The sequence below is a fragment of the Mytilus trossulus genome, chromosome 4, assembly GCF_036588685.1.
Source record: "Mytilus trossulus isolate FHL-02 chromosome 4, PNRI_Mtr1.1.1.hap1, whole genome shotgun sequence".
Lineage (NCBI taxonomy): Eukaryota > Metazoa > Mollusca > Bivalvia > Mytilida > Mytilidae > Mytilus > Mytilus trossulus.
Window position 1 is genome coordinate 20,913,590 of NC_086376.1, and position 25,227 is coordinate 20,938,816.

The following is a 25,227-nucleotide window of genomic DNA, read 5'->3' on the forward strand; positions in this document are numbered from 1 at the left end:
CAAGTTGATTTTATCTCATTTCACCATATATTAATAGGGGGCTTGCTATTTTCTGTACATGTATACTGAGCGACAAAAGAAAGGATACACTTTTATTTTTTTGATCACTTTTTAAAAAGTAAAGATATAAAAATAAAACTTAATACACGCGTTAATACGTCCCATACATATTGATTTTTCACCTGTACAACAGGTGAGTTCTTCACAGTTTTTAAATTCTGAATTTGGAAAATTTGCACGTGCAGAGAAATCTGTTAGTAAAATTCGACTTAATTTGATGTTGTTCAACACCTGTTACTGTATCCAGTCGTAAGTTCACAAAATTTCAAGAAAAAAATTCAAAATGACCCGACTTACGTCCGCACTACGGGAACGTGCAATTGGCATGATTCAATCAGGCATGGGTATGACTTCCGTGTCAAGAGCAATTGGCTGTAAACGTTTGACATTATATCGGCTACATCAGAGATTCCAAGGAACTGGATCTACGGCGGATCGACCTCGGTCTGGGCGGCCACGGGTAACAACAATGGCTGACGAGAGATTCATCCGTATACTGCATTTGAGGGATAGGTGTATGCCTCCTAGGGCATCAACTGGTGTTGTTCAGGGCAGACGTATCAGTGCACAAACAGTCCGTAGAAGACTTTGGTCTTTTAATCTTCGTCCTAGACGTGCTTATGGGGGACCGACACTGACACAACGACACAGACAAGAACGGTTAAGATGGTGTCAGGCTCGTTTACGATGGAGACTCAATAATGAATGGAGCAACATTTTGTTTTCTTATGAGTCCAGATTCACTCTTCAACATTCAGATGGTCGAACAAGAGTCTATAGACGATCAGGTGAACGATTTGCAGATTGTTGCGTCCAACAGCATGACCGATTTGGTGGTGGTAGTGTCATGGTTTGGGGTGGCATATCTACGCGCAATCGGACTAATCTCAAGGTAGTCAATGGAACACTAAATGCCCAACGCTATAGAGATGAAATTCTGTCAACGGAATTAACAGATATGGACCTGGAATAACATTTCAGCATGACAATGCCCGTCCCCACACTGCTCGTGTTTCAAATGCCTACTTGCAGCAACAAAACATCGATGTGTTGCCATGGCCATCGAAATCTCAAGACATGAATCCCATCGAGCACATATGGGATGAACTGAACTGCAGAGTTCGCGCAAGGCAACGCCAACCTGTTACACTGCAAGAATTTTCCCAAGCATTACAACAGGAGTGAAACAACATGCCTCAGACTAAAATTTCCAAAATTGTCTTGTCTATGCGACGTAGGCTCCAAGCTGTAATTAATGCCAATGGTGGAAACACGAGATATTGACTTTTCAAACTGTAAACATCTGATGAAGCGTACTGTTATTCGAGATTTTTGATCTCATCTGTTGTTTTTGAAACTGTGCCAAAACTGTTACTCCGCTGTACTTTATTTTTTTAGTATGCATTATTCATTGTTAGTCATTCATACATTTGTTATTGTTAATTATATTGTAAAACCTATTTCTTGAAAATTTGATAATAAATTAGTGTATCGTTTCTTTTGTCGCTCAGTATATTAAATAAAATAGGAGGTGCTTCTAAGCAATTGTAATTTTGTTCACCAAATTAAAAGCAATTTTGCCATAAATAATTCTTTCTGGATGGAAAAGTTACAACAGCATACCTCACAGTTAGGAAATGGTCCAAGGCGATGCATTACTAAAAATAAGTTCAGGTCAATTTAGGCTGTAACACATATTTACATATACAAGTGCATATAGAAGCTTTAGGAAAGAGAAATTTGTCTCTTTTTGGTTATTTCTATGCTTAATTGACATGATACAAAAAGTCTGAGTATTATAAGATCTTAAACAAGTTTTTTAATTTAGTTATTGGTGAAATGGATCAAATCAAGTACACCTTTTATCATGGTGCGCTCGACTGAAGTGACCCAACACGATTATGTTTTGCAACTTAATTAAAGATTGTTTAGAACTTTTTGTAAAAAAAATAAACACTAGCACGTCATATAAAAACAAGTCATGTTTAGGGGCCAGCTGAAGGACGCCTCCTGGTGCGGGAATTTCTCGCTACATTGAAGACATGTTGGTGACCTTCTGCTGTTGTTTTTTTATTTGGTCGGGTTGTTGTCTCTTTGACACATTCCCCATTTCCATTCTCAATTTTATTAATCTACGTTTAAAATGTTTTATAACAAAAATCTCTGAAGTCTAGATTTTCTATAAAAAAAAATCTTAGCTTATTTCCCACAAACTCCACTTTTTCTATTAAATGCAGTGAAACTGTAAATACTAATGCTTTGCACGAAGTTTCCCCTTGATACATGTACAAAATGGCATATCTCTATTATTCATAATGTTTTTTGTTTTTATATAATTGCAGTTTGAAAAGTTCGTACTAAACTGGCTACAGAAGGGGTAATAAACCATCATTAAAGAAAGAATAACATGTACACCTACCTAAAAAAGAGACTTTCCGACAGCCACTTCAATGAAACTAGTAACTCATTCAAAATGAATTCCCTCATGATAAAAGTGTTCACAAATTAGAACAATAGAACTAATTCCGCCGAAACATATGATAGTGCCCCAAAAAAAAGCCGCGAGGTATTTTGTCCAATGGACCATGAAGCCTAAATACAGTATTGTAAAATCTGTTCAAGTTCAAAACACAAGTTTAACTTTTCTAAAGCCATATAAAAAAATACGTCAACTTCTATTTTATTGTGATTTTTAAGGTGCAAAGACACTTGAAAAATTAAATGGGGATTATTTTGTTCCATTTTGTTTTTTCGTTTGCAAAACATTAGCATTTCGCAGGGGCGGGTCCAGGTACGGACATAATGTGCGTAAGCCCCCTTCAAGTTAAAAAAAATAGAATACAAAAAATATCTGAAATTATAGCAACAATGTACATTTATACTAGCAACATGTATATAGCATTTTGACTTCCCAATCTGGATTACTTTTGGTAGTATCATATTTATCCATGTACCATATATACCACCTATCGGAACTAGACAGTGAAATGGTTGCTTTAATTTAGTAATTTTGTTGTGCAACACGGTCAATTTTCCATATTCAATCATGTATTCCCACAGGCACTTGTCTCAGAATTTTGTTCCCCTATATACCTTTAAATAAGTGATATATTTGACACTGGACATTAATCAATTAATCAGATATTTTCGGTCGTTTGATATCTGTTTCGATGGAAGTTATAGACCTCCATGTAAGCTCCTTGGATATAACTAAATGCGCACGTCGTCCGTTGTCGAAAACTCTTTTTGAAAAATATTCCACTCCTTTGAAACTACTCAAAGGAGTTGTACCAAACATTGTGTGAATGAGTCTATGATTGTCGAGTTTAAAACTTAATCCGATATTTTGGATTTTTTTTCTCACAAAAAATAGACCAGCGTAATTTTTTCTTTTCTTTTCTTAAACATGTAAGCAATCAAACAAGTCTTGCACTTAAGTCATACATAAGCCAAATGCCTACAGAAATGACAAAACAATATAGATACATTTCTTTTCTAAAGTATATCTTTATTGCGCACTTTGAATACATGTAGATCACTTAGAAAGATATCTAGCAAGACATAAATTAAAATAAAGCAAATTTTGTGTAGGAAGGACGATGGTGCATGATTATTGGCTTAACCTTTATTGCTGTTCTATTGGTGATTCTAATAGAACAGTTATGTGAATACAGTTATGTGAATACAGTTATGTGAATACAGTTATGTGAATACAGTTATGTGAATACAGTTATGTGAATACAGTTATGTGAATAGATCCATTGATCAATGTTATATATTCTTTGTAGATTGGAGAGCTACCGTGTCAGTTTGACTGTCCTTTCTTCTCAGGGGCCAACCACGTTCTTCCTTCTTCCTCTCTCAATATCGACTAAGTTCAATGTCAAAAGGATTTCCGGTCTATTTTCTTTTTGTTGTCTTTACAAAACATTATTATCAAAAAACGAACCAATATTTCAAGCACTATTCCGTGAATAAACGGCCACAAAGGTGCTATTTTTTTTTCAGAAACAAAAACAGCAAAACAACTTGCATTATCGAGTATATACTCTCACAAACATTGCTATACCTTTCCCGTCTGGAAACCCAAAATGTAAACCCCTTACTAAACGAGGCTTCTGAAATGTGTAAAAAAAAAATGCACTCAGAAGGAATATATACATGGTATACTTTCCTTACTGATATTTTAACAAAATTAGATATTGATCCAGAAATAAAAACAACTCTACAACTGTACAAAATACAGGAACAGCAATAATAACATAAAAAAGCAAATTAAATCTAATTGCAGTGTCTTTTTCAATAATCTATTGGAAAAAAAGAAAAAGGACTTAAATGAAAGTACAATGTAAAAAGATTTTCCTATACAAAAATATTAAGATTAACTTGAAATTAGAATTTTATCTAAAACATAAATATTCTGAGTCCAGAAAACTGTTAACAAAATTCAGAATTAGCGAACACACTCTTTTAAAAGAAAAGGGTAGACATCTTAAGATCCCTAGAGATCAGAGATATTGCAAATTCTGTAATAAAATAGAGGACGAAAAACACTTCTTTCTAAAAATATTTTCATAATTTATTTTTTGCCTCTTTGTTATTTTTTCCTACATGGTTTGAACATGGTTTTATATCTTTGACAGGTTATGTTATTATGATACTTGTAAAATGATATTTTCAACAAATTTTTCATTATTCATAAATTGATCTCAATTCTCATTTGTGGTATTTGAATATATTATCAAACCGGCAACAATAATATAAGAAAAAAAGATGACAAAGATCTTCATTTGTATCTCTGTGTTTTATATGTATGGGTGATCTAGGTTATCAACATTGTAACCATACAAGATGGTCAGATGAGTAATGATATCAGATGTATTTCAATTTATTAAAACATGGGAACCTTTTACTAGTCGTTAAAACCCGCTGCATTTATTTGCACCTGTCCAAAGTCAGGATCCTGGTGTGCAGTGGTTGTCGTTTGTTGTTGTGGTTCATAAGTGTTTAAATCGTTTCTCGTTTTTTATAAAAATTGGACCGTTAGTTTTCCCGTTTGAATGGTTTTACACTAGTCATTTGGGGCCCTTTATAGTTTGCTGTCCGGTGTGAGCTAAGGCTCCGTGTTGAAGACTGTACTTTGACCTATAATGGTTTAGTTTTACAAAATTAATTGTGACTTTAATGGAGAGTTGTTTCGTTGGCACTCATACCACATCTTCTTATATCTATGATAAGACGTAGACATATCTAGTGCAATAGAAAACAATAATATTGTCCACTTCTTTTGCTTTTAGAAACAAAACTTTCCAACAGAATTATTTAGAATACATATACATGACTGAATAAATAAACGGTGTAGTTTATTGGGGACTGGGAGTTGCATGTGAATCCCATATATTATGGGAGCTTCTGTTTCGCCGATCTGATATATTAAGTCCTCAGTTCCATTGACTGTTTTGAAAAGCTTGGGCCTGTTGAAAGTTTAATGGATCTTAGAACAGTACATCTGTGTAACATATGTCAATATATATATATATGTTCCTGAATGGATTGAGTATAAAATGTAGGTTTTTTTTCGTTATTTGTTAGTTTAACTCGTAAAGTCAGGTTTTTAACCATACAAATTACAACATATTAGTATACCACAACTATTTTCTAAAGGCTTTCAGATATTGGGATGATTTTTGGTTTGTGAGTTACTCATGATGAGTTATAGATCAAGTTTAAGTTTCATTCCACTCGGTTAATTTTTGCTGTAATTTCGGGCTTTGGACTTTTATAATTTTTCGAAAATCACAGTTGTACATCCCTTTTTTCTAAATGCTTTCAGATATTGGTCTTATTTTTGGTATGTGAGCTAACCATGATGAGTTACAGATCAAGTTTAAGTTTCGTTCCACTCCGCTATTTTTTTTTCTAAAATTAAGGGTTTACAAAATTGTTGAAAATGACAGTTATACAGACATTTTTCTATATGCCTCCAGATTTTGATCTGATTTTTTATATGTAAGACTACCATCATGTTTGTGTCCACATGTGTTCTTGAAATTGCAGATTTTTCAACTTTTGGAGACAGAGCCATTCCCATCACTTTGCGTCCGTAGTCCGTCGTCGTTAACTTTTACAAAAATCTTCTCCTCTGAAACTGCAAGGCCAAATTAAACCAAACTTGGCCACCATTATCATTGGGGTATCTAGTTTTAAAAATGTGTCCGTTGACCCGGCCAACCACCAAGATGGCCGCCATGGCTAAAAATAGAACATAGGGGTAAAATGCAGTTTTTGGCTTATTACTCAAAAACCAAAGCATTTAGAGCAAATCTGTCATGGGGTAAAATTGTTCATCAGGTGGAGATCTATCTGCCCTACAATTTTCTGATGAATCGGACAGCCCATTGTTGGGTTGCTGCCCCTAAATTGGTAATTTTAAGGAAATTTTACTGTTTTGGGTTATTATCTTGAATATTATTATAGATAGAGATAAACTGTAAACAGCAATAATGTTCAGCAAAGTAAGATTTACAAATAAGTCAACATGACGGAAATAGTCAGTTGATCCCTTTCGGAGTTATTGCCCTTTATAGTCAATTTTTAACAATTTTTTGGTAAATCTAAGTAATCTGTTACAAAAATCTTCTTCTCTGAAACTACTGGGCCAAATTAATCCAAATTTGGCCAAAATCATCATTGGGGTATCTAGTTTTAAAATATGTCCGGTGACCCGGCCATCCAATCGACAACCCGTTGTTGGGTTGCTGCCCCTGAATTGGTAATTTTGAGGAAATTTTACTGTTTTTGGTTATTATCTTGAATATTATTATAGATAGAGATAAACTGTAAACAGCAATAATGTTCAGCAAAGTAAGATTTACAAATAAGTCAACATGAACAAAATGGTCAATTGACCCCTTAAGGAGTTATTGTCCTTTATAGTCAATTTTTAACAATTTTCATAAAATTTGTAAATTTTTACAAATATTTTCCACTGAAACTACTGGACCAAGTTCATTATAGATAGAGATAATTGTAAGTAGCAAGAATGTTCAGTTAAGTAAGATGAACAAACACATCACCATCACCAAAACACAATTTTGTCATGAATCCATCTGCTTCCTTTGTTATATTCACATAGACCAAGGTGAGCGACACAGGCTCTTTAGAGCCTCTAGTTTAATGATCTCTACAAGCAGGACATAAAACAATGATTGTAATAGAGTGAACCATTTGACAGAGTTTTAAAATAGTGTCTTGTCTATATCGTTTAAAAAAGTAATGGGACAACCAATTAATTTTCTTGGATTGATAGATTTGCATGATACTTAGTATGTCAAACTTCTTTTGTTCTAAGGTGAATTATGAAAGCTTCATGTACGATTGTTATTCGGTTTTAAAAGACTTTTTCTAATTTTCATGCTAAATTAGTTATTTGAACATAATTATTTGTTGGCATCTTATTAAATTGTGTCATAGACACAAAAGAATTGAAGTTAAGAACTGGAATATTACTTTAGGGCTGGGAAAAACCGTTACACATAAGAAGACAGTGAGACGACCTTGCAAATGTAGTATTGATTCAATCTCATTCATAAAATTGCTTCATACATATATCCACACATTCCTGACCATTCTTTTATTCACATAGTTTTACCAGAGTAAAAAAAGGTATAAAAACTTGCTTAAAATTTATTCAATTAGTTGTTGATAGTCGTGCATATGTACGTTAGCCTATTGGTAAATGTGTGTTATGTTGCTGCTTCGTTTACTAAGACGTTTACCACAAGAGGCTGTTATTCAGACATTTCGTGCAACTATACATACATCAGATCATGTTGGCCAATGTTGCCTTTTATAGTTCGCACTGCTATCAGTATACTTACATTTTCAATGGACGAAATAATCAAGTAAAGAGCATTCACAACTTTTATTCTACTTTTTATATTCAATACATATACATGTATACAAAAAATAAAATTCTACTGACACGAAAAGATATATATGTATATAAAAGTTCTATAATTATATCAAAATTAATTATCCAAAACCTTTTTAGCTATCGAAGCCAATTATGAGAGGACACACGTATTCAGAGTGACGTATACCTATTGAGTGTTTGGGAGGTATTGCCTTGTTAATGTACACGTTTTCTGGGCGATGTGCCCCTGGCCCTGGTTTCTTAACCGCATCTGTTGGCATATAACAACGGTATCTCATAGAGTATTGTGGTGGCTTAACCATTGTATTATCTGGGGGTATGGCATCATATCTTCCGGGTCCAGGAGCACTTGCTAAGTCCTCCAAGTATGATCCGAGTGATTGACGTTTGACCATGGAATAAGCCGGAGATGCCACTTTGTATGACTGGTGGCTTCCAAGAACAGGTGGCAGCATGTATTTGCTAGGGGCAGGATTAGCATCACGTTTTCTATATCGAGTTCTACTCCCCATTGAGTATCTAGGAGCATGTTTTTCGCCTTGTGGATGTACTTTCTCGGGTGAATATTTTCCAGGCGATGGTGTTTTGAATGTGTCTATAAAATAAATATCTTTCCGTATCTAAATGAAACAAATAAGTTTTACACAAAAATAGTCTACATTCTATTTTACCAAGCCGGTTAATTATATGAATAAGAGCCGGAACACAGTAAGTTGATGGAATATATAAGTTAAAGATTATAAGGAATATTTATCTAAATAAATTTAAAAAAAGAAAAGAAAAAGAGGGGTTCGTGCCACAAGCTCTTTTGCCTTGCTAACATGGAGTATACTTACTTGGATCCCTCTGTCTGGCTAGCATGGAATATATAGGTGTACCATCAGCACCGGTCTTTGTTATCTTTGGGTCAATATAGTAAGCAGGACCGGGATTAATATCTCTCTTGCGAACTGCAATAAGAATAGGACAATTTGGGTCATTTATAATGAGGATTTACGTGCTGGTGTAAAAGAGCGTAGTATAGATATGATGGTGCATTCAAAACGTTATCTAATATTATATTTTATTTAATTTTTATTGTTTTTGGTCCCTAACACAATAATTGAAACAAAGAAAAATATGATGTTTGAAATTTAATCTTGAGTGTAAAACGATAATTTAAACTTTTTCGATTTGAATGTTTATCTCCAAAGTCAAGCATATATCATTATATTTCTTACCATCCCCATATAACCGTCTGCCGAAGGAATAAGCTGGTTTGAGTAATTTGGTGCAGTCATGATTTTCGAATCCTACACATGACGGTAGCGCATACCTGCCTGGACCTGGACCTGAGAATGGATATAATAAAAAAAAAAGTTCAATCGTGATGCATAGATCAATACAACCAGAGTCATAATTAGAATACTAGTATAAAAGATTTGTAAGGGTTCTTTGGAACCCAGTGTCTTGCCTACTTTTGCTGTTAATCGCAGACTCAACAAAAATGAGGGAAAAAAATCAATAAAAATATTCCTCTTGATACTATCCTTTGATTGAAATAGCTTCTGTCCAAGACTGGTAAAAATCTAGGACGAAGCCTTGGCTCACACCGAACAGCAAGCTATAGTTGTCCAGTTGTAAGTAAAATACAGACAAAATGGATTTTTATTTTTACAAAATTTATTTCTGGATACTATCTAATGATCATAAACATGCTTCTGTCCAAGTTTGGTAAACATCCAGGATAGTTTAAGAAGTAATCAAAATTTAAAAAAACTTTAACCAAAGAATTAATATTTGTGGACACCGCCGACGCCGACGGAATGTATAATCGCTATATGTCTCGCTGACCCTCCGCCTAACCTGGGAAAGAAGTAGAACAGTACAACATTAGAACGAATTATGAAAATCAGTTCAAAAAGGCTTATACTCATCAGACGGCCAAAAATACAAGTGGAAATTTAATACATTTTGCCACCATGTAATGTAAATGATGTTATTTTCTATGTATGGGTCAAGCCTTTTTCAAACTATAGGTTGTGCAATGTTAATTTTCAAATTATTTACAGTAAACATGGAAAAACAGGGGCGGATCGAGCCATTTTAAAAGGAAAACTAACAACCTTATTCATAACAAACCAATTTATGAAAAAAAAATGAACCAACGACAACCACTGAACAACAGGCTATGCTGACTCGGCTTGGGATAGGCACATAAGGAATGTGGAGGGGTAATCAAACATGTTTGTGAGCGCACAACACTACCTAACCTGGAAAAATTCAGTAGAAAAGGACGAACTTAGCAGACGGGTGCACATAGAAAGATATCTAACCAAAATATTAGAGACTGTCTGTTTCAGCGATTATTTTAGTTTGAATTGGAGTGAACTTTAACATAGTACGATTTATCCCTCACTTATAAATACGAGATACTTGAAGCAACGTTGGCCTTTTTTATGAAACAAAGCAGGACCAATTCTTAGTTTGGAAAAGGGAAAACTTGTGTAAAAGCTAATTGTTTTAATACTAATGCAACATAAAATATACTTAGATTGTATGTGCACTAAGTATTCTTTGACTTTGTTTAGTTTATCACAATTCTTTATATTTCACTGTATATATGTCTTCACAAGTAATGCGCAGTACAAGTGACATAAACTTCAACGTGTTGAAGGCGGTCATTACATAGTAGAGGTAGAAGTAGAAGTAGTATATATCTGCATCTGATTCCCGCCACCCTTAAAAAAGGTAATTAAGTTCCCTAAGGTTGAAGCCTGTTCTTGATTGATGATCAAATTGATGTCAATGATGTAGAAAGAGGTTTCTTTTTGCACTTGGAAGAGCCATTAATAGTAATATGATGCATCCAGAAATTTAAGTTTCTTCTATTTTACAATCGAATATTGCAGAAGCCATCCCTCCTATACATCAAAGGACTTAAATTCGCGCAATAGTTGCATAAAATATGGCTATGGCGTTTTCTAGCTATCGAGGCTGTCTTCTTTATTCATTAAAATATCCTGTTCACCTTTTTACGATAAAGGTTTAACGTGTATTTATTAATTGTTACATATACGAAAAGAATTATGCATATGGAATATAATGTACTACAGTTGTTTAACTTGGAACAAAAAGTATATTTTTACACATTCGAAAGTACACCGATCAAAATTGACAAAAGTAACAAATAGAAGTTTAAAAATTCCAAACGTTGTAATGTATAAGATCATGTGCTTATAAACTAATATTTCTCATAACTTGAATAGATTATTTCGTAAATATAAATTTGTATACTGAAGCGTTTCTTTCCGGATTCACCACATGACCACAGAGTGTCGACCCCCGACCCCCCTTTGTTGAAATAAAGTATTTGTAAACAAGCGCTAAAAAGCTGTTTTATCAAATTATTTTTTTCCCCTGTAATGAGTCTTGGGACATAAATTAAAAAAATCTACATGTTGTTTTTTACATGATTTGATTTTTATATATATGAAATTGGAGGAGGTAGTTGTGTCAACTCTATTTGTTCCAGTCCTCGTTACAGAATATCCTCTGGAAATTTTGTTACAAAAATGCTTCAACATCTATCCGTCAGGCACAAATAATGTCACGTACGGTTCTTCCAGTGGAATTTCATGATTTTCCACCATATTTTTTTCCATAAAGGCAATTTGAACTAACATTATAAATGAACTTCTATTCTTTGACAGTTGGTTCCTTCACAACGACAGTCATAAGAGTGACACATTTATCATATATCTATAATCTGGAATTGCTGACGTATTGTAAAATATGAATCTGAGATAAACAATTTTTTTTTTCAAATGTCATTATTTGTAATTGAAGAGAAAAAACGTATAGTACCTTTTCTGTAGCTTTAATCTTTAAAAAAACCCAATCAGTACTGTATAACAAAATGATTATGTTTTATACGGACTTTCACCGTAATATTTTAAACAATATTTTTTTAAGATAATAAGGAAATCAATTATTTATTCTACCTCTTTCTCGAGCTGCTATCAAAATGGGTGTCTTTGCTTTTTCATCAGTCATGTTTTTCTAAGGTTTTCTTTACCGCACTAAAAAAAAAACACGGCGAAATCTTCCCGCGAAAAATACTTTCGCCGTCTCTAACGGTTACAATTATTAAGGAATCATGTGACTGCATTGCAAAATTTTTAGACTTCCGGTCAAATGATAACTAACTTCCGGGTTAAAGTTTTGCAAACATGAAAGTAGAGATATTGCCAGATGACTGATTAATTTCTTTAATTAAGAAGGTGCATGGAAGAATAAACCAAGAACTAATAAAGGTTAATAAAAAATAAAGTGTCAAACAACGGAAAGAACTTTAAACATTGATATTGTTTGAGAAAGAGGCAAAAATATGATATTTATGGTCTCAATAATTTACATACTAGATCATTTGTTTCCCATAATTTGGCATAAAATGCATAACATCAGTTACAATTGAATGACATAATTGATAATTACAAATACATAAAAACATGCCATCAACATAATGTAAATCATATGAGGCAGGCATTACCTACCTGTGAGTGGGACAAAGTATGTATGAAGTATTTTTTTTGTAAATTGCATATTTGTTAAAAAAAAAAAAAGAAACAGATTTTTATTGTAACGTTTCCTATGTAGGTTCTGTTGTTAGGGATTTAACTTGTGACGTTATTTAAGTTATGACGTCATGTTCAATGTAAACAAAGAAACGCATATCCACCAGGTATAACGTTAATTCATATCAAAGACAAAGAATTATTAAAAATGAAAAACTGTATTGGTATTGTGTTCCTTAAGTTCATATATTTTACTAGACTACTCAAATTCTCACGACCACGAGACGGGAAAAGCAAGTAGATTTCTGTATTCTGTCAAACCAGAAATTAAAAAACACGACATAGGTTAGTCTGCCTGTCCGTTAATATGTTCCAAAGTTGTTTTCTGTTCTCTAACTTAAATTTGCCTCAACCAATTGTTAGGAAACTTATATACAAAGCTTATTACTGCATAATCCAGATCAAATTTGTAATTGGGTGTTTCACTTTTACCTTTCTTGAATTATGCCCCTTTATAAACATAAAAATTATTGCACTTTTCGTTTCTGTTCACTAACTTTAGTTTGCCTCAACTCAATTTTATGAAACTTATACACAATGCTCATTACCACACAATACAGATCAAGTTTGAAATTGGTTGGTGTCATTGTAACTGCTTTTGAGTTCTGTCTTTTTATAAACATAAAAATAGCTGAATTTTTCCTTTCCATTCTCTTACTTTAGTTTGCCTTAAACTAATGTTATGAAACTTATACACAATACTTACATGTATTACCACATAATACAGATAATTTTTAAAATATAGTGGTGTCCCGTTTACAATTCTAGACTAGAGTTATGCCCCTATATAAACATTGCTGAATTTTTCATTTGCGTTCTTTTACTTTACATTTGTAGTTCAAACCAAATTTTATGAAACTTATACACAATTCTTATAACCACAAAACTTAGATAAAGTACAAATTTAGGTGCTGTCATTTTTTATGTTCTTCAGTTATCTCCCTTTATAACAACACATGATATGCAAGTGGCCCGGCATCATCCATCTCCCATGGACACATTTCCCATTTATTCAAATCAATTTTGAATGGAGTAGTTTTTAAACACTTTATTCTCAAAATGTAGGCCTGATCAATGCTTTACAACCCTTTAATATGCAAAATGAAGCATTCAATTCTTGTCAATGCTTATATATATAATTAATAGAAAGAGTATTTGGAACAGTAAAATTTAAAAGAAGCCTTTTCGATAAAAAAAAATAAAAACTTTAGAACCTGAAGGACTCAACACAATGTATGAACAATAAAAACATTTATATTGAAATAGACAAAAACGCGCCAAATGAACGTCACAAAAGTTATTATAATGTAATGTATCCAAGCCATGTGATTGTTGTTTCAATGTTGTAATTTATTCAAATGAAGAAGGTAGTAATGGCCAAACATATGGGAATTTGTGTTATAGTTTTTATTATATATTTACAACTTAACATCAACCCAACAATGTCAGATCTGTTAATTTGATTTCGCAAATTATTTGATATTCCCTCACTGGGATTCAAACTCATGCTACTGAGATATTGTGACACCAAATCGCTTGCACTATATCCGGCATGCTAGACCACTCAACCACCTATGCCTCACATTTATATATATATATATATATATATTTACATCTTTAAGTTTATGCTACAATTTTTTTCATGTCAATTACAGGTTAGTGATAGCAAAAAGAAATTTTCTATACATTTAATATGTTTGAAGGGTATAAAATATTTGTTTTAAAATTTAGGGAAGGTGGAAAGAAAAACATATTTAGGCCATAAAAAAGGAATACATTTGTGGGCTATATAGTGCACTCTTATATTAACAGACCACACTACCACGCACACACAGCCATTATAAAAAAAAAGTCTCTTTTTTTCTTAAATCAGATTAGCATGAATACTAAAAATCAATTGATACTTTAATTTCTCTTTAACCAAAAAAAAGAAAATGCCTTCTTACCTAGTACCCCCTGTCAATGACTGTCTCAACCAGGTTGAGTCAACCTTATGGAATGATAATTAGGGGCAAATTAGATATTTTAAAGTGTATGTGGCCTTGGCACTTTTTGCATGTAAAATTTTGTAAATTTTTTTTGTAGATTGTGTAGAAATTTTGTGTTACAGTTTACTCCCTCAATATTCTACATGTTAAGCAGATCTTTGGATAATGCACAAACACTAAGATGTCTGGTGAAATGACTATTGCTCAGTCAAATGAGTATCAAAGTTTCCGTAGTTCTGTGTCCCAGAGAAAGGTGAGTCTGAATAAGCTCAATAAAATAAGCATAATAGTTTAGTTTATTATGTGTTGCTAGAAGAAAGAGAAAATTTTATGAAAAGTGGTTGGTGGTGTATAAAAGTAAAATTTAAATGTAAACAAAACCCATCAAAACAAGGAAAATAAAAATACACACAGTCTGCTATCAAAAATCTGTATTCATCCAAAATCAGAAAAGGCCAAAAGACCACCAGAAAAAGGAAGCAAACTAAACCCAATTGTCCAGTATGAACCACATCAAAACCTCAATATTGAGCAGCATTAACCTAAATTTGTTCTAAATTTTGATATTGGGAGTGAATTCAGCTGCTCCATATGACCCATTACCTCATTTCCATGGTTCAGCGACTACTTGAAACTGAAATATGACCTCATTTTCATGATTTTTTGGTTAATGTAAAATTGTTGTGTTTTGGTCTGTCTTTCAATTAATATAAGCAAAAGTTAAATATATTTTGTACGGAACTATTGGAAGGTGTACATGTCTGTCTGACAGTATTAATTTGACCTTCACCTCATTGTCATGGATCTTCAAAAATACTTAGATTAATGTGATACTTGTGGTAAAACCTTTACCTTTAAGACTTTTTTTTTTTTTATTTTATTTTTCAAGATGAAACATGTGAAATTACATAATACAGTATTAGACACAAGGTATAAAAAGTTAATTAATACTTGTCAGATCGATTAAATCATAATGGTATAATAAGATATAAATATTACAATTGATTTTGTTAATTAAATGCTGCTTCTAACTATTGCCACTTCTGATCCATTTTTATTTTTTGTGAAGGGGTTAAGAAACATACAGAGTATTTTTCTATTGTAATCCAATACTTTAAATATTCTATCCCACCATATTTTGTGGGCAATACACTCTTACATCTACATTTGTATATATAGTATTTAAATAACAACAATATTATTAACTGTTTTACTGTTGACAGAATCCTCAGACACACCTAAAATGACCTCTTTTGCACTAAAAGGCAAGAAGATTTCATAATATCTAATCCAATCTATAATGGATAACCAGAAGTTTTGTGTTACATTACATTCCCAAAAAATGTGAAAAATATTTTCTTTAACTTCTGAACAAAATGTACATAGTTCAGTTTCTTTTAATTTACATTTATATAAAAAGGAATTACATGGTAAAATCCTATGAACAATCTTAAATTGAAAATTTTGTAAAAACAAATTTTTGGTTATAATGAAGGGCATGGAATAAATAGCATTCCAATCTTCAATCTGTAAATTTAAGTCTATTCCCATTTGTTACGGGAAGAAAGAGATAATACTTTATTATCCTCCAGAAATAAATTATAGAAAAATTTACAAGACTTAGGTTCTTTTTTAACTTTATCTACTAACTTATTTTCAATATTATCCAGTTTAGAACTACCTGTACTATCCTACTTTTCCATATATTTTGAATAGCACTTAAAATACCATAAAACTCTACAAAATTAGTATTTTAATTATACTTTTTCTCAAATTCTTCATATGAGAATAATGTATTATTATCTGACACCAGATCATTGATGAAAAATATGCAATTTTCAATATATTTACACTTCAAAATCATCTTGCCATCCATTTTGATGTTTGCATTTAGCCATATGGACTGGGACAGAATAACGGTGTTGTTTTCAACTTTCAGTTTATTTTTCAATTTTGAAAAATTAACCAGGATATCATGCCAAAAGGGATTGACTTTTTTGCTAAATAAAGCAATCCTTCCTTACTTAAATGTAAAATTTTGTCCCCCCCCAAATTTTTGTATATAACTAAGCAGCAACACTTTCCAAGGAGAGTAATTTTGGGGGTCTAGTAATTTATACAGCCAAGACATTTTTACGCTATAACAAAAATAGTAAATATTAGGCATCTTAAGACCGCCATCACAGTGTTCGGACATAACCACTGTTCTTTTCACTTCATCTGGTTTTCCTTTCCATAAAAAATTGAGAAATATATTTTGAATCTCCTTCAAAACCCCATCTGGGAGGTTAGGGAGGACAGTCAGAACTTGAACCAGAATGGGTAGTGCTAAAGTTTTAATCACAACCACCCTCCCAATATATGTTAGTTCTCTATAAGCCCAAGTATTAAGAAGTGACTTGATACTGTTTATCTTGGCTGTAAAATTACATAGAGTCTTATCCCTTTTAGCAAGCTCAAACCATATACCTAATAGTTTGAACCTCCCAGAAAGGTTCCAAACAAGATTTTTTCCTGGTAAAAGTTTTTCCATACTACCCTTTTTTGACCCAATCCATATGGCCTCAGTTTTGTCAACATTACACCTGAGTCCAGCACATTCTGAAAATTTATCAAACAAATTTAGACATTGATTTAGAGACTTTTGGTCACCATCCAGGACAAGGGAAGAATCATCAGCATATTGACTCAATAAAAATTCTGAGTCATTCATAGTTACTCCAGCAACATCAGGGTCATTTTTAATAGCTGCACTGAGTAGTTCCAAAACTAAAATAAATAGATAAGAAGACAGAGGATCCCCTTGACGAACCCCTCTTTTCAATGAAAAAAAATCTGAAATATATCCGTTGTTTAACACTGCACTAGAGGCATCACAGTAGCATGCCTTAATCCAACTTATAAATGTTTGGTCAAAGCCATAAAACTGCAACGCCTCTAGTATAAAAGACCATTCGACAGTGTCGAAAGCTTTTTCAAAATCGACTAAAAGTAAAAGTCCAGGAATGTCGTCTTCCTCCATCTTTTCCATTAGATCATAAATAAATCTAGTACATTCACCTATGTACCTACCTTTAAGAAATCCTTTTTGTGTTTGACTTATTATATTTACCAGCACCTTTTTTAGTCTATTTGCTAAACTTGCTGTAGCTATCTTATAGTCTACACACAAAAGTGTGATAGGTCACCAGTTCTTTAAATAAAATTTTGACTTACCCTCCTTTGGTATACAAGTAATGAGTCCCTGCCTTTGTGTGATTGAGAACTTTCCATATTCTAAAGCCTCATTTAAACATCTTACCAGTGGTATCTTAATATCATTCCAAAAGAATTTATAGAATTCAACAGTAAATCCATCTATACCAGGTGATTTGGAATTCTTCATAAGTTTAAGAGAGGACAGACATTCCTGCATTGTTAAAAGTCCCTCACAGGAACCCACCTCTTCCTCATTCAGTTTTGTAATAAAAGGATTATCATGTTGAAGAAATGTGTCCCTGTGAGTTTCAAGTAACAATGGTTTACAACTAGTATATAATTTTTTTATAAAACTGTTTTTGCTCATTTCTAATAGTACTAGGATCTGTTATCTCAGTCTCGTCCTCCAAAATAAGTTTGGGAATAATTTTTTCTGTGTAATGTTTTTTTTCCAAATTACAAAAATAGTTACTTCCCTTTTCCCCCTCTATTTGCCATCTTGCCTTAGCTCTTGTAATTATCCCTTTTATATTTTTTTCCCCCAATATTTTTAATTCTAGTTCGATCCCTTCCCTTTCTTGGTATACTGATGGCAAGTTATTCTCCAAAAGTTTTACCTTTAAGACTTAGCATTAATGTAATGATCAGAGTAGCAGGCCAGACATTTCATTAAGTGCAATCATGTTATAATATGGGATAGATTTGTAGTTGCTGAATTTGAAAGTGTATAAATAAAAGCAAACTTATCATCATGAGTGTTGTTTTACAGTTTGTTGTAGATGAAGATGAGTCAAAGGAATGGAAGGTGTATGACGCTGGTCCCCGGTCAGTTAAATGTCCGTTAATTTGTTTTCCTCCTGCCAGTGGTACAGCTGATGTTTTCTTCAGACAAATATTGGCTCTAACTGCAGTAGGATATAGAGTTATTTCTGTAAGTACATTTTCCTGGTATTTAGAAAAAAAAAAATGTTTATCCTTAAGGGTAGAGAATCTTGGGGACACTGGAAAAAAAATACTGGTGTGCTAAATGACAGTATTGTATGTATTGTATGTAATAATTTTATTGTGTTATGATGAAAAGCAAAAAATTACATAAAAGGCTTGTACCAGTGCATTTACTTCAATCAAAACATTGATTATATATGTATGATCACACTAAAGTCTGATTGTTCGCGAAAGTATAGATGTAAAAACGTACAACTTTTAAACTGGAATGTGCTTGACTTATTTTCAAACCTAACCGGGCTAAGTAAGATAATACAATTGTGTCTTGCGCAGCATAGACCTTTGACAACATTTCTATATAGATACAAAATAGTATACACAGAGGTATCTTGTTTCCTATATCCTGCTTCTATTTAAAACGAACAGATACTTAAAATCATTGTTTATGTTGCAGTCTACTTAGGGTCCCATCAAAACAATGTCAATTTTATTGAAAATTAATGTCAGTTAAATAGAGGTATTTGTAACTTATGTGACAACAGAAAGGGGGGTGATCATAGTAGTGATAGACTGTGTGTACGGCAAGCTACACAAATAATCAAAATATCAATGCGCCCGAATTGTTAAAAAAAATATTTAACAGGACATACAGTATTTTTTGACACCTTAATGCCTTTTTTTTTTAATCTTTTAGTAATCATTACATGGTTGGTCTTTTAAATTTAGAAACAATCACTTAAGCCTATCGGTATAAAATTATAACCAAGCTGGCACTGTGATTTTTCAGAGGGAGGAGTTTGAACAACCAGCATGAACGGTTGTCGTATCTAGGTCAAATATGTCAATTTCGGAATGCAACACATTACAGCCATAATAAATGAATTAGTAACAACATGTGCACCATTTAAGAGTTTGAAAATGTTTTAAAGTTAAGGAAATATATTTATAAGTGATTGATAATTTGATAAAATTCATTATACTGAAGAAGTCAATACACACATGTGTAAACAGATTTTATTGGATTTAGAGCATGGGTTTGTTCACAAAGCGAAAGAAGCATGTCATATTAGAATTCCCATATTTTCATCATACTGTGAATAATTCATTATGTATGAACTTAAAATTTGTTTTCGATTTCCTCAAAATGTTTTAAACAGAATAATTTTATACTCAGTCAGAAGCTTGGCAGTGACATAATGTAAGTTCTAACATGGAAGAGCTTTTTGTGTCTGTAACTCATCTTTTCCCTGTTTTCTGATACATGTACAATTAACCAGGAGTAGGTGTATGCTTACAACATTTAGCACAAGAATGCATGCAATTTCTTGTTTGTCTTTCTTTATCAAAATTCTTATTTAAAAGTGTTGTTATTGTTTAATCTTGAGTTTGTCACAAGCATGTATTGATCAACAGATGACACTGTTTGGATGCTGGTCTGTTATTTCCTTTTAGGTTGAATATCCAACATACTGGAAAATTGTTGAATTCTGTGAGGGATTTAGAAGACTTATAGACCACTTACAGTTAGATAAAGTAGGTATTTAATGAAATAGACTATTTACCTATATAAACAAAAGGAAAGTAAGGATATGAGACTGTAGCTTTATGGCACAAACACAATCAAGAGTCATCTGATCTAGAGGTCAACAACTAAGAAATGAATGCTGATAATCCTTATATGAATTTCATACCTAGCTTCATATGGGCGGGCAGCCATTGTGATACCCTAGAAAAATAATGAGTCACATTCATTAGTTATGTAAGAGTCAATTCACAATTCTAGAGTTGACTGATTAACAATAGTTGTACAGTACAATGTATATGATGAATATATTTATTTTGCATTATTGAGCTCACAATTTTATTTAAAAGAAGTATTCCCTTGAATGATATTAATCAAATGCAGACCTTGGTAAACGCTTAAATAAACAAAGAATATTGAATAATTTACATATGATATGACAACAATACTCTAAATACTTAAGAATTGAGAATGGAAATGGGAAGTGTCTCAAAAAGACAACAACCCGACCAAAGAGCAGAAAACAGCTAAAGGCCACCAATGGGTTTACAATACAGCAAAAAAATCCAGCACCTGGAGGCATGATTCAGATGGCTTTTAATCAAAAATGTGTACTAGTTCTGTGATAATGGACATCATACTAAACTCTGAAATATATAAATGAACTAAAATTAGAAATAATACCAGACTAACATTTGTCAGAGGATCCTGCCTTGGGACAGGCGCAAAAATGTGGCATGGTTGTACAAGTTTTTTGGGATCTAATCCCTCCTCCTTTATCTCTAGCCAATGTAGAAAAACAAACACATAGTAATACGAACAGTAAAACTCAGTTTAAAAGAAGTCTGCATGAAATAAATACACAAATACAGACCTTAAATATCTCTATATAATTTAACTTTAAGCACCATAATACAATAAAAAAAAACTCAAGAAAAGTTAACATTAAAAAAACTGTTTGAAGTTCGTACATAAAAATATTTTTTTCCTTTTTTTAGGTACATTTATTTGGGGCATCATTAGGGGGATTTTTAGCCCAGAAGTTTGCTGAGTATACATACCGATCACCTAGAGTAGCATCACTTATCTTATGCAATTCATTTTACGACACAACTATATTTAACCAAACTAATTCTGCACCAACGTAAGTATACATTTACATTCTACATTTTATTCTTAATTAGACAAAGGATTCAGTTACTGATCTTTCTAAAAGTCATAGGTACAAGTTAGGAGTCCGAAGACTTTAGGGTTTGTTTGACTGATGTTCCTTATAAATGTTTGTCATGACTTTACTCTTAGAAAAATGACTAGTGTGAAACCATTCAAATGTGAAAACCAATGGTCTGGGTCTTATCTATATACAAAAAACAAGAAACAATTATGAACCACATCAACAAATGACCACCAATAAACATAAGGTTCCTGAGTCTGACTAAGAAAAGGTGCAAACAAATGCAGCAGGTTTAAATGTTCTTATAAGCACCAACCTTTACCCAACCTGAAAAAAAAGTATAACATCACAACATAGAAAGACACACTATGAAATATCAATTGAAATGGCTTGACTACATCAAAAAGGCATATAAACGAAAAATAAGAGATTAGGTATATAAATACAGACAAACATTGGATTTTTTCATTTTTATGCCCCACCTACGATAGTAGAGGGGCATTATGTTTTCTGGTCTGTGCGTCCGTCCGTCTGTTCGTCCGTCTGTCCCGCTTCAGGTTAAAGTTTTTGGTCAAGGTAGTTTTTGATGAAGTTGAAGTCCAATCAACTTGAAACTTAGTATACATGTGCCCTATGATATGATCTTTCTAATTTTTATGCCAAATTAGAGTTTTGACCCCAATTTGTTTTGATTTTTTTTTTTGTAAATTAATGTTATTACTGCAATGAGATCTACAGACCATCAACTATTTATTTAGTAATCTAAGTAATAAAAAGAGGTAGATGCAAATTTGAAAATATTTGTATACATGTACTTATCATTCTATATATTAAATGTTGTCACACACTATATATTTGTATACTTATCATTTTATATGTTAAATGTTGTCACACACTATATATTTGTAATTGAAGTTTTTGGATGATGCCATCATTAGTACTTAAGAAAATGGTAATGGGAAACTTTGATAAGGGACTAGTAGATCCAAGTATCTGTGATTCAATAGATTTTTTAGTTGAAAAGGTATTTATGTTTTTTAATCATTTATATAATTAAAGAATAAATTTTTAGGTATAAATTATATCATAGATAATTTGTATGCAGAAATATATTAAGAAATTTTAGAATTGAACAAGCGTTTTTTGTGTTCGGTTTTAATTGTATAAATTGTTCAAGATTGTTATAGTTAAATCAATAGATTGATATGATTAATTTTACATCATAGTCATACTGATGTCAGATGAAGGATATCTGCAATCCTACATATTAATAGATACATTTAACGATTTCTTGTTTTAATATTGGAAATGTTTTATTCACTTTTAAGGCATTTACATAATTTATTTATTGTGTACATGTATCATTATTTGTAATGATCCTGAGCCCTCGTAAGAAATATTGTTGACTGATATCTAGATGTTTTATAATATATATATATCTTTGAAGAAGCAGTATTTAAGTATGAAATGTACTCCAAAGTACATTGGTCAATATCAGAGATTAGGATGATTTCTATATTCACTGATTAAGTATCTTGAAATTTTTCTCAGTAACTTTATTGATTTGATGCTTTTTGTTCAAGTAAAATTGTCTAAACATTTCTGAACATTGCAACCAATAGTAAATAAAGTAAATTATGGTTTATTTTTTTACCATCACTGTAGGGCTAGGAGTTAATTTTTTTTATAGACAATATTTGTTATATTTCAGTTGGATGGATTGACTCAAGCTGAGCTAGCATCAAGACTTACCTTAAATTGTATGAATTGTTATGTAGAACCACAGAAAATTCAACAGATACCTATTACTATAATGGATGTGAGTCAGTATATAATTAAGTTTTATTATTCTGATCATAATTTTAAAATTGATCTTTATTGTAGAAATGTATAGCAAGAAGATAACATTTAAGATAATCACTGATCAACTTGCAATACAGAAATTTGATAATTTATAAAAAGGTTTATGGGCTACATAATGTCTTGTTTGAATTGTACACACTCACAGATGTTTTAACGGGAATTGGAAGAGAAAAAAATTACGCAAATATGAATAATTTTTAGACCCATTTTAAGTAGTTTATATATAGATAACCAGATAATCATTGTTTTATTTTAGGTATTTGATGATTGTGCTTTATCACATTCCGTGAGAGAAGAACTATATAAATGTTATCCTGAAGCTAAACGTGCACATTTAAAATCAGGAGGTAACTTTCCATATCTCAGTAGATGTGATGAAGTGGATATTTTTATTAAGGTATGAAAACTATGTTTATTTACACAAATATTTATAGCAACAGTATAACCTTTGGTGGTCAGGACTGATATTGGTTTCTAGTGGTGATACAGCATGCAATATGGATTTGACCATGTTTTATTCTATTTCTAATGCATCTTGAATGTTACAGTTTTTGTTGTCCTTTTATAGTTTATATTATTAGCAAAAGTTTTTGCTATTGGGGTTCAAATATCTAAAAGACTTTAAAATTGGTATTTGCTGATTGATGACTGACATAATTCGTTTTTTGAAATGTTTTACAACAAACCAAAGTCAAGGTCATATTATATTTTAAGCTCAACAAAAGTAGTCCAGTACTACCTAAAGTCTTGTCAGTTCTGGCTTAGTTAAATTTATTGCTGTTTGTTGAATCTAGTATGACATAGAAAACCAAAATAATAATTAAATGAACATTTGTGTATACAATTTATAAATCAAGTAAGAATATGGGGAAGTAACTCTTCTTAGTAAAATCTAATATATAATTTGAAAATATATTTCAATCAATCTTATTATTTTCTCGTTTGTTTAACTGTTGTTCTTTTTTTCAAATATTCGTTTTTTATGCCCCACCTACAATAGAAGAGGGGCATTATGTTCATTTATCCGTCTTTCTGTCCTACTACATGTTAAATTTTAGGTAAAGGTAGTTTTTGATGTTGTCCAATCAACTTGAAACTTTATAGTACGCATGTTCCCTATGATATGATCTTTCTAATCTTAATGACAAATTAAATTGTTGACCCCAATTTCACGGTCCACTGAACATAGAAAATGATAGTGCAAGTTTCATGTTAAAGGTTTTGTCAAGTAGTTTTTGATGAAGTTGAAGTCATATCAACTAGAAACTTAGTACATGTGTTCCCCGTGATATTATCTTTCTGATTTAAATGCCAAATTAGATTTTTGGCCCATATTACTGTCCACTGTACATAGAAAATGATAGTGCAAGTTGGGTATCAATGTACTTTGGACACATTCTTATTTGTGTGCGCTTTTGACTTAGCAATTATGGTTATTGTACTTTGACTTTTGTTCATAATACAATTTAAGTTATATTAATGATATATAAAAAAATATTGTCTGTGTTCAAAACTGTACAAAGCAGTTGTAAATAACTGCAAACATTTTTAACATGTCTGAGGAAATGATAAATAATATTGGTATTAGTTTGAAGTCTTTTAAAGAATGAACTCAACTAATGGCTACAAAGAATGTAATATCTACTTAATCCTAAGCAAGGTGCATATTTTGCATATATCTGACTTTCTGCAGGTCATAAGATAGCTAAGTTAAATTTGCAGACTTACTATATACTTAATATAAGATTCACTATATTTTTCTATAATTGAACTTTATCATATACTTAATAGAAAAATGAAATAAAAATGGGGTCACTGTTCATTTAAGCTCACAATCTATTCTTTGAAAACTGCATATATTTTTGTACAGGTACTTTTTTCTGTTGAACTAATAGGAGAAATAGAGGTTATATCAAAATAAGGAA

General features: G+C 32.0%; 2 protein-coding genes across 2 annotated transcripts in view; one reads left to right on the top strand and one right to left on the bottom strand.

The window, feature by feature from the left end:
- Positions 1–8,087: 8,087 nt before the first annotated feature.
- LOC134714872 (ciliary microtubule associated protein 1A-like) lies at positions 8,088–12,141 on the bottom strand. Its single transcript, XM_063576522.1, has 4 exons — positions 11,980–12,141; positions 9,217–9,327; positions 8,833–8,946; positions 8,088–8,591 (listed from the first exon to the last, which is right to left on the bottom strand). The coding sequence occupies exons 1-4, from the start codon at positions 12,029–12,031 to the stop codon at positions 8,110–8,112; spliced, it is 759 nt and encodes a 252-aa protein (XP_063432592.1). The 5' UTR covers positions 12,032–12,141; the 3' UTR covers positions 8,088–8,109.
- A 9-nt stretch (positions 12,142–12,150) lies between these two features.
- LOC134716486 (uncharacterized) overlaps positions 12,151–25,227 on the top strand; it is a 36,999-nt gene continuing 23,922 nt past the window's right edge. Inside the window, exons 1-8 of the mRNA XM_063579490.1 lie at positions 12,151–12,291; positions 14,698–14,853; positions 18,568–18,729; positions 20,196–20,276; positions 21,264–21,409; positions 22,355–22,463; positions 23,151–23,258; positions 23,559–23,699. Coding sequence (XP_063435560.1) covers positions 14,782–14,853; positions 18,568–18,729; positions 20,196–20,276; positions 21,264–21,409; positions 22,355–22,463; positions 23,151–23,258; positions 23,559–23,699 — 819 coding nt within the window. The 5' untranslated portion in view covers positions 12,151–12,291; positions 14,698–14,781. The remainder of the gene's footprint in view (positions 12,292–14,697; positions 14,854–18,567; positions 18,730–20,195; positions 20,277–21,263; positions 21,410–22,354; positions 22,464–23,150; positions 23,259–23,558; positions 23,700–25,227) is intronic.

Coding starts and splice junctions, on each gene's coding strand:
- LOC134714872 (XM_063576522.1), bottom strand. CDS start 12,031: ATGACTGATGAAAAAGCAAAGACACCCATTTTGATAGCAGCTCGAGAA. Junction 9,328..11,979: donor GATAGCAGCTCGAGAAAGAG/GTAGAATAAATA, acceptor ATCCATTCTCAG/GTCCAGGTCCAGGCAGGTAT. Junction 8,592..8,832: donor AGCCAGACAGAGGGATCCAA/GTAAGTATACTC, acceptor TTTATTTTATAG/ACACATTCAAAACACCATCG.